Source organism: Lepisosteus platostomus, chromosome 5, assembly GCF_059453375.1.
Source record: "Lepisosteus platostomus isolate fLepPlt1 chromosome 5, fLepPlt1.hap1, whole genome shotgun sequence".
Lineage (NCBI taxonomy): Eukaryota > Metazoa > Chordata > Actinopteri > Semionotiformes > Lepisosteidae > Lepisosteus > Lepisosteus platostomus.
Genome location: NC_142615.1, coordinates 3,677,081 through 3,686,466, shown reverse-complemented (window position 1 = coordinate 3,686,466; position 9,386 = coordinate 3,677,081). Strand labels below are relative to the sequence as shown.

Genomic DNA, 9,386 nt, shown 5'->3' with positions numbered 1-9,386 from the left:
TGAGCATCATACAAGTGTTTTTATTCCCACTTACAACACCAAGAGCAATATCCTTACAGGTCACGTCTCCTGGGAGACTTCTGCTGTTTGACTACAGACCAGCGGGACAGTCCTTATAATAATGTAATAATAATAATAATAATAATAATAATAATCTTTGGCCCTGTACCGCTGGGGAGCAGCCACAGGGGGGCGCCGGCGTGCGGCGGACTGGACCCAGGGGGGCGGGCAGGCAGGGCGGCCGAACTGAGCAGCGTGGGACGAGCCCGGGACTTGTGAAAGAAGAGGTCAGGGAGCACCGAGACAAGCGTATGGAAGCCAAGGGGCCAGGTGAGGAGTTAACTGATCGGAGCCGTTAACTCACGGCTGGGCAGCCTGTTCCACACCCCCGCACCCCTCTGTGTACAGAAGAGCCCCCTGTCCTGACTGGAGGAGCTCACCCAGCTGTGTCTGGAGAGAAGCCAGGGTATCGGCTTCAACCACAGGGCTGGGCAGCTTGTTTCCCACCCTCGCCACCCTCTGTGTACAGTAGAGCCTCCTGTCCTGACTGGAGGAGCTCACCCAGCTGTGTCTGGAGAGAAGCCAGGGTATCGGCTTCAACCACAGGGCTGGGCAGCTTGTTCCCCACCCCCACCCCCCTCTGTGTACAGAAGAGCCTCCTGCTCTTGGGTTCGATTGCACGTTCACCTAGTGTCCCTTGTGCTCTCTGGCAGGTCTGATCGGCCGCTCCTGTCCTGTGCTGTCCTGTCGCAGGGTGCCTCCTGGGACATTCCCAAGCACTCAGACGCCACGGGCCACGGAGGAGTAGACCACGCTGGAGTCCGCGTCCTGGGCTCGGGGCCGCGGGTCCCTCTTGCCCTGGTGTCCCAGGGAGGCGTAGTGGACCTCTCCCTCCTCCTGGACACGGGGACAGGAAGGGAGAGGCCCGGTTTGTCTCTGCTGTCCCAACCCCCCAAATCCAGCCCTCATCCAAATCGAATCCTTTACTAATCCTGGCCTAATGCCATATTAAAATGTGCTAATCCCATCCCAGTCCCACGATAATCCCATACTAATCCCATCCTGATCCCCCTCTTATCCCACCCTAATACAACCATTATTCCATATAATCCCATCCTAACCCAGTCCCCTCCTACTTTACTAATTCCATATAAAACCATCCTACCCCCAATCCAAATCCCATTCTGATCCCGACCTGCACCTACCTGCCCTGCTGCGGACTGATTCGTCTCGGTCCCTGCGGGATAGAGAGAGAGAGAGAGACGGGCAGTGAGAGAGAGGGAGGGGCCCGCACAGATCCCACAATCCCCCTGTGCTCAAGGGCCCGCACAGATCCCACAATCCCCCGGAGCTCCAGGCCCACCCCTGTACGCACTGCTGATCCAGCAGGACCTTCGCTCAAGACAGGCACCGAGTGCGTCCCGCCCGCGGTGTGAAGGATGCTGGGAGATCGCGCAAGCGGTTAAGAGCGACAGGAGGCCATCGGGCCCGTTCGCTGATCTGAGTATCTCATCCCGCTGCGACTTGAAGCCTTTCATTCCTGGCATCTTTCAACACCAGGGCTGGGCAGCTTGTTCCCCACCCCCACCCCCCTCTGTGTACAGTAGAGCCTCCTGTCCTGACTGGAGGGTCTCACCCAGCTGTGTCTGGAGAGAAGCCAGGGTATCGGCTTCAACCACAGGGCTGGGCGGCTTGTTCCCCTCCCCCATCCCCCTCTGTGTACAGAAGAGCCTCCTGTCCTGACTGGAGGAGCTCACCCAGCTGTATCTGGAGAGAAGCCAGGGTATCGGTTTCAACCACACGGACTGGGCGGCTTGTTCCCCACCCCCACCCCTCTCTGTGTACAGAAGAGTCTCTGCTTAATGTGCACTTCGATGTGGTTTCCTCTTGAAGTTAAAGAAAACCTACAGCTAACAGCTGTTGCATCCGGTTCCTGATGTCAGTGACCGCCGAGCGTTAAAATCTCAAACAAACTCTCCCTTACTGTGCTGCCCGTGTCGACCACAGACCCCCTCCCCTCGCCCTCTCGGGGGGCCGGGGGGGCCCCAGGGGACCCCCTCACTCACCCGGTGCCGACGGCGAGGCTCTCTGCAGCGACACGCCCTCGTCCCGGGAGCCTGAAACAGCAGGAGCAGCTCGTCACTCCGAGAGCTCGGCGACAGAGCCAGTCCTGAGCGCCCCCTGCTGGTCCCCCAACAGCACTCACAGCAGAGAGCTGGTTCCCTCCGACTAGAGGGCCTAACACTCCCAGTACTGACCAGTCCGGCCCAGTTCTGCCTCTGACAGCTGAGGGGATATTCTGGACTGGAGAGAAGATCGCCCCCTACTGGTCCCCCAACAGCACTCACAGCAGAGAGCTGGTTCCCTCCGATTAGAGGGCCTAACACTCCCAGTACTGACCAGTCCGGCCCAGTTCTGCCTCTGACAGCTGAGGGGATATTCTGGACTGGAGAGAAGATCGCCCCCTACTGGTCCCCCAACAGCACTCACAGCAGAGAGCTGGTTCCCTCCGACTAGAGGGCCTAACACTCCCAGTACAGACCAGCCCGGCCCTGCTGAGCCCCTGACAGCTGAGGAGATATTCTGGACTGGAGAGAAGATCGCCCCCTACTGGTCCCCCAACAGCACTCACAACAGAGAGCTGGTTCCCTCCGACTAGAGGGCCTAACACTCCCAGTACTGACCAGTCCGGCCCAGCTGAGCCCCTGACAGCTGAGGAGATATTCTGGACTGGAGAGAAGATCGCCCCCTACTGGTCCCCCAACAGCACTCACAACAGAGAGCTGGTTCCCTCCGACTAGAGGGCCTAACACTCCCAGTACTGACCAGTCCGGCCCAGTTCTGCCTCTGACAGCTGAGGGGATATTCTGGACTGGAGAGAATATCGCCCCCTACTGGTCCCCCAACAGCACTCACAGCAGAGAGCTGGTTCCCTCCGACTAAAGGGCCTAACACTCCCAGTACTGACCAGTCCGGCCCAGTTCTGCCTCTGACAGCTGAGGGGATATTCTGGACTGGAGAGAAGATCGCCCCCTACTGGTCCCCCAACAGCACTCACCATGCGTCTCCCGTCCCAGTGCTGGCCAGTGAAGCAGTAGCCCCGTAGTTGAGATAGCCTACCTGTGCCCGGTCCCCTCTTCCTCCTGCACCAGAACAGCGCCGCTCCGGTCAGCAGGGCCAGCGCGCACAGGCCGAGAAGCACAGGGATGACCACTGCAGAGGGGGGACACACAGCAGGGCGTTCACAGGGCCCGGCGGGCCGCCAGACCAGCGGGGACGGCCGTCGCTCCAGCGTCTCCGCGTGTCCGGGATTTACTCTCCTTCAGCCCCGGGTTCCCCACTTTCATTCCCGTCTCGCGCCAGCCAGATGTTCGACTGAGGGCCGCTGCTCACGCCCCCCAGACAGCATTATGGGGAATGTAGTTCTGACAAGCTGCTGTAACAGTTCGTCAGGAGACTGAGGACAGCGGCTCACTCCCCCCACAGGATTATGGGGAATGTAGTTCTGACAAGCTGCTGTAACACAGTTCGTCAGGAGACTGAGGACAGCGGCTCACCCCCCCCCCCACAGCATGATGGGAATGTAGTTCTGACAAGCTGCTGTAACACAGTTCGTCAGGAGACTGAGGACAGCGGCTCACTCCCCCCACAGCATTATGGGAATGTAGTTCTGACAAGCTGCTGTAACAGTTCGTCAGGAGACTGAGGACAGCGGCTCACCCCCCCCACAGCATTATGGGAATGAAGTTCTGACAAGCTGCTGTAACACAGTTCGTCAGGAGACTGAGGACAGCGGCTCACTCCCCCCACAGCATTATGGGAATGTAGTTCTGACAAGCTGCTGTAACACAGTTCGTCAGGAGACTGAGGACAGCGGCTCACTCCCCCCACAGCATTATGGGAATGTAGTTCTGACAAGCTGCTGTAACACAGTTCGTCAGGAGACTGAGGACAGCGGCTCACTCCCCCCACAGCATTATGGGAATGTAGTTCTGACAAGCTGCTGTAACAGTTCGTCAGGAGACTGAGGACGGCGGCTCACTCCCTCCACAGCATTATGGGAATGTAGTTCTGACAAGCTGTTGTAACAGTTCGTCAGGAGACTGAGGACAGCACCTCATCCCCCCCCCCCCAGACACAGAGATTTATGGGTAATGTAGTTTTGACATCTCCATCCATGGCCTGGGTTCAACTTAAAAAGTTTAAGTCCAGTGAACTTGTAAGTGGCAATAAATATGTAATGAAGACGTGACAAAGGTGTAATAAGCACGATACGGCACACCAACCTTTTCCTCTTTCCCAAAGGGAAGATCCTGCTGTTGAAGCGAGGAGAAAGGAGAGAACAGTCACAGGAGTGTCGCCTGTAGCTTGAAACGGACGGGGTTTTTGAAACGCTAAGAACCTGAACTCGATCTCAAAGACGCCCGACACAAAGCCGGCAAGGTTGTTAAAGACCCCGCGGGCACGGACCCCACCGGAGCCCGGTGATAAAGACAGAAGCGTGCTTGCTCGGCATCTTGCCGACGTTCAGCCTGACTGCTGAACAGCCAGCCTGCGGCTCCTTCAGCAGATCACCTGTAATGACTACAGGGACACCCAGTTTTCACTGTATTCAGCATCACTGCACTACTTGGATATACTGCATACACCCTGGACACATAGTACGTAGACACACAGCAGCTCTAATCGTATTGAGTTTTTATTCAATTTCAAAAATCGGAACCTCAATTTAGTGATTTTTCCCCGATTCGTGATTTTTGTGTTTTTGTGATTTTTGTGAGCTCGCAGAAAAGACATTTCATTGCCAGCAACTGCTGCTGCTGCACGCAGCATTGTTGTGCATTTGATCAATAAACTCCTGTGTCTGAAGAGGAGCCAGGGTATCGGCTTCAACCACAGGGGCTGGGCGGCTTGTTCCCCACCCCCGCCACCCTCTGTGTACAGAAGAGCCCCCTGTCCTGACTGGAGGAGCTCACCCAGCTGTGTCTGGAGAGAAGCCAGGGTATCGGCTTCAACCATAGGGCTGGGCGGCTTGTTCCCCACCCCCGCCACCCTCTGTGCAAAGAAGCGGCTCTTGCTCTCGGTGTCAGATGTACAAAGGGTGAAGCAAGCAATCAGGCCAGGCGTGTTTGCTGATCAGAACGGCAGAGGTCTGCGCACCAGCTTGTTCTGTAGCTCGTGTAGGTTCAGCCTCACACTCACCTGTATCATCACCACCTTTTCCTCCTCCACCTGGAGCAGGTTTCCCAGAGGAAGTCTCAGCTCCAGGAGTGGGACTTGTGCCTCCTGTCCCCGAGGAGATAAGAACACAAGAACAGTTACAAACGAGGCCATCTGGCCCGATTAGAACTTAATGAACTGATCCCAGGTCTCATACAGCTGGGTCTTGTGGTTTCCAGCACAGGGCTGGGCAGCTTGTTCCCCACCCCCGCCCCCCTCTGTGTACATGTCAAAAGCTCAGTCCCCATAATTTGTATCCCTTTATTTTATTCTGTTGATGCATATTTTTGCACATAACCTGTTACCTTTTTGTTGTTTTGCACATTGCCTGTTGTCGTTTTTATTGCACATCGCCTGTTGTCTCTGTCTTTCTTTTGCTACACAATTGTATTGTTGTTGTTTTTTTCTCTCTTTGTACTACTTATGTCTGAGAGCTAGCTAAATAGCATTTCGTTATACCATATACCATGTATATGAGTGTAATGACAATAAACTTGAAACTTGAGAAGAGCCTCCTGTCCTGACTGGAGGAGCTCACCCAGCTGTGTCTGGAGAGGAGCCAGGGTATCGGCTTCAACCACAGGGCTGGGCGGCTTGTTCCCCACCCCCGCCCCCCTCTGTGTACAGAAGAGCCTCCTGTCCTGACTGGAGGAGCTCACCCAGCTGTGTCTGGAGAGAAGCCAGGGAATCGGCTTCAACCACAGGGCTGGGCGGCTTGTTCCCCACCCCCACCACCCTCTGTGCAAAGAAGCGGCTCTTGCTCTCGGTGTCAGATGTACAAAGGGTGAAGCAAGCAATCAGGCCAGGCGTGTTTGCTGATCAGAACGGCAGAGGTCTGCGCACCAGCTTGTTCTGTAGCTCGTGTAGGTTCAGCCTCACACTCACCTGTACCATCACCACCTTTTCCTCCTCCACCTGGAGCAGGTTTCCCAGAGGAAGTCTCAGCTCCAGGAGTGGGACTTGTGCCTCCTGTCCCCGAGGAGATAAGAACACAAGAACAGTTACAAACGAGGCCATCTGGCCCGATTAGAACTTAATGAACTGATCCCAGGTCTCATACAGCTGGGTCTTGTGGTTTCCAGCACATGGCTGGGCAGCTCGTTCCCCACCCCCACCCCCCTCTGTGTAAAGTAGTTCCTCGGTCTCAGTTGGAGACAAGCAGACGTTGGAAGAAGCTGAGCGGACAGTTCCTTCACCCCGAGGAAATATCGTTCGCATCTACGGCATCAGATCAGGGAGGACTCAAAAGGGACGGAGACGGAGAACCGTAGTCGGGAGCTGGGGACAGCGAGCAGGGGCCTGGGGGGGACGCCCTGCTCCACACATTGAAGGAGGACAAGGGGACACCTGACTCCGGGCTTTCAATTGTAGGGACCTGTCAGAGTGCCTGGGCTTTTGTTGTTTTGTGTGTGACAATGTGTCAATGAGCATAAAACACACTCCGACGTCTTGATTTCAGGCTGCTAGACCAGAAAAGGTGTGGATCTGAACAGGGTGGGCAGGGCTTCTGGAGGGGCTGTGTGCGTTACTGTAAAACCAGCGACGGAGCACAGGGGCGTCCCGGGAAACTCATCTCGGCGCCATCTGGCAGCGGCACGCGCCTCCCTTGGGCCTGAAGAGAAACGTGCTGAAGACGTGGCCCCGACCTCCTGACAGCAGAGCAGCGTCTGCTGCTGCTGCTTCTCTTGCTCCACACTCCTCTGAGGCCAGAGCTGCTGCCAGCTGGGAGGAAACCCCTCTGGGCCAGACCAGCTCAGGACAGACACAGCAGGGAAGAGCTTCGGACTGCTCACCTTTCGTCACCTGTAAATCTACCACCGGCTGCCTGTTACAGCTGTACAGTCCAGAGTCTCCAGGCTTCACACTCCATATCAGGAGGGAGGAATCGTGAAGCAGAGAGAATCTGTTCTGTGGATCATCAGCTCCTTTGACCAGACTTCCATCCTTAAGTCTGGTCACCACAGTGTGACCAACACCATCTCTCAGAGTGACTGTCCACTGTACTGGCTCATTGAAAGAAACAGGCTCTGACTCATCACAGATCAGGATTACAGCTCTTCCCTCTGGGACAGTGACAGTGCGGCTCGCTGGACCTGTGGAAGAACAGTCAGGTGAAGAACAGACTCAGAGCAACAGCCCCTCTGTCTCCTCATGGGAGACGGACAAGACACACAGGAGGAGGGGCTTGAGGTTTACCTTTAACTGTGTTACGACTGTAAGAGAGGCTCATCCTGCTTGAGTATCAGATTCAACAGCTTGTTCCACACCCCCACCACCCTTGTGTTAAAATAAGCCCATTAAAACCTGACAAATCATGGTTTTCTACTGACTGGACCAGAGGTCACAGACCCCCCGGGACTGACTGGACCAGAGGTCACAGACCCCCCGGGACTGACTGGACCAGAGGTCACAGACCCCCCGGGACTGACCGGACCAGAGGTCACAGACCCCCCGGGACTGACCGGTTTCTCAATCTGACCACACTGCTCCTCATCCTCACCTCCCAGCACCTCCAGCTCTGCCACAGCCTGACTGTTACAGTAGTACAGTCCAGAGTCGTCCAGCGATACATCATGAATGTAAAGAGACCCACTGCTATAAACATGGTATTTCTTTTGTTCTGTGTTGGGTATCTTCCTTGTGACGTCACTGGCCTGTGTGTCCCCCTCTCTGTCCCTCCTGTATGTCCACTGGACTGAGGTCCCCTGTGCTGGAGGAGGGTCACTGCAGTTCAGGACGAGGTAATGACCCTCAGGCACCAAGATTATCACTGTGGGAGAGAAACACAGACCCTCAGACTGAGAGAAGGGAAACGTCAGTCAATAGGACTTTGTGAGGACACAGTAGGCTCAGACTACATTTCCCAGAATGCTGTGGGAATGACCTGCAGCTGACAAGACAATTGGGTGACTGTTTAAAACCAGGAAGTGGGGGCTTTCAGAGTTAGATCACCTACTGTATCTGTCGTCTGAGAAAAGAGGGCAGATCCTTCCATATGCAAACTGAGCAAGCAACTGATTCAACATTTGCCCCTCAGTCACCTGACCAATTCTGAGAAGATGATTGGTCAAAATGTGAGAATGATCAAAAACCACTGTTTCAGAGCAGTTTTGAAATCCTGAATCATTTCATGTCCCAAGGCCCTGGAGCTGTGAACTCTTCAGTAGCCTCTACCACCATTTCCTTGAGTGTCTCTATAGACCCCTAAAAAGCCCTCCAAAGATTACTTCTGTCAGGGGCCGAGAGCCTGGTCAGGCTTTTGAAACGTCTAACATACAATCACAATCAGTTAGAAAAATCCCGTGAGTGAACCTAAACACACACGGCCTCTGACCTTCAACACCAGCGCAACGGTGTGGTGACTCAGCTGCTGAAGCACATCGGAAAAATATTCTATTCCACAGTGACAGAAACAGAACTTGATGTTCCGGTCTGGTCCCCCCCGAAGGCAGGAGGAGTCACTAGTTCCTCAACGACTCACACGATCTTGACTTTGCTCTGCGAGCAGAGCAACACTCACTGTCTGTCCATTAAAGACTTAGTTCACAACCCCTTCCTACTGCGAAACACAGGGAGTGGAGCTCGGGAGATAACACATCGTCACACATCGAATTCAAGGCAATACTCTGGCCTGACACCAGTCTGAGCAACGAGCGACTTACGAAATTAAACTTGCTTTCGTGTTTCAAAGAGCTGGTGAGCAGGAAGGCCCGGCGTGAGATACTGGTTACTGAGTGCTGGGAGAAATGGCAAAAAAAAAACACCGACTGGACACGAACCACTAAAGACAGATGCTGAAATTAAAAACGTTCTCACCCGTCGTCACCTGTAAATCTGCCACCGGCTGCCTGTTACAGCTGTACAGTCCAGCGTCTCCAGGCTTCACACTCCATATCTGAAGGGAGGAATCGTCAAGCAGAGAGAATCTGTTCTGTGGATCATCAGCTCCTTTGACCAGACTTCCACCCTTAAGTCTGGACAGCACAGTGTGTTCAGGACCACCTCTCGGAGTGACTGACCACTGTACTGGCTCATTGAAAGAAACAGGCTTCGACACAGCACAGATCAGTGTTACAGATCCTCCCTCTGGGACAGTGACAGTGCGGATCGCTGGACCTGTGGAAGAACAGTCAGGTGAAGAACAGACTCAGAGCAACAGCCCCTCT

The 9,386-nt window shown here is 54.8% G+C and overlaps 1 protein-coding gene across 13 annotated transcripts in view; it reads right to left on the bottom strand.

Moving 5' to 3' along the window:
• LOC148662529 (protein turtle homolog B-like) overlaps nucleotides 1-9,386 on the bottom strand; it is a 53,567-nt gene continuing 44,181 nt past the window's right edge. For 7 of the 13 annotated variants that reach the window (XM_088631189.1, XM_088631187.1, XM_088631181.1 and 4 more), the window contains 10 exons: nucleotides 9,037-9,336; nucleotides 7,721-7,990; nucleotides 7,014-7,313; nucleotides 6,106-6,189; nucleotides 5,203-5,286; nucleotides 4,287-4,316; nucleotides 3,121-3,213; nucleotides 2,067-2,117; nucleotides 1,206-1,237; nucleotides 1-897 (listed from right to left, as the gene is read on the bottom strand). In XM_088631189.1, coding sequence (XP_088487315.1) covers nucleotides 781-897; nucleotides 1,206-1,237; nucleotides 2,067-2,117; nucleotides 3,121-3,213; nucleotides 4,287-4,316; nucleotides 5,203-5,286; nucleotides 6,106-6,189; nucleotides 7,014-7,313; nucleotides 7,721-7,990; nucleotides 9,037-9,336 — 1,361 coding nt within the window. In that variant the 3' untranslated portion in view covers nucleotides 1-780. Of the gene's footprint in view, nucleotides 898-1,205; nucleotides 1,238-2,066; nucleotides 2,118-3,120; nucleotides 3,214-3,346; nucleotides 3,434-4,286; nucleotides 4,317-5,202; nucleotides 5,287-6,105; nucleotides 6,190-7,013; nucleotides 7,314-7,720; nucleotides 7,991-9,036; nucleotides 9,337-9,386 lie in introns of those variants that run through there. The other 6 variants (XM_088631186.1, XM_088631188.1, XM_088631185.1 and 3 more) reach the window with 6 other exon arrangements.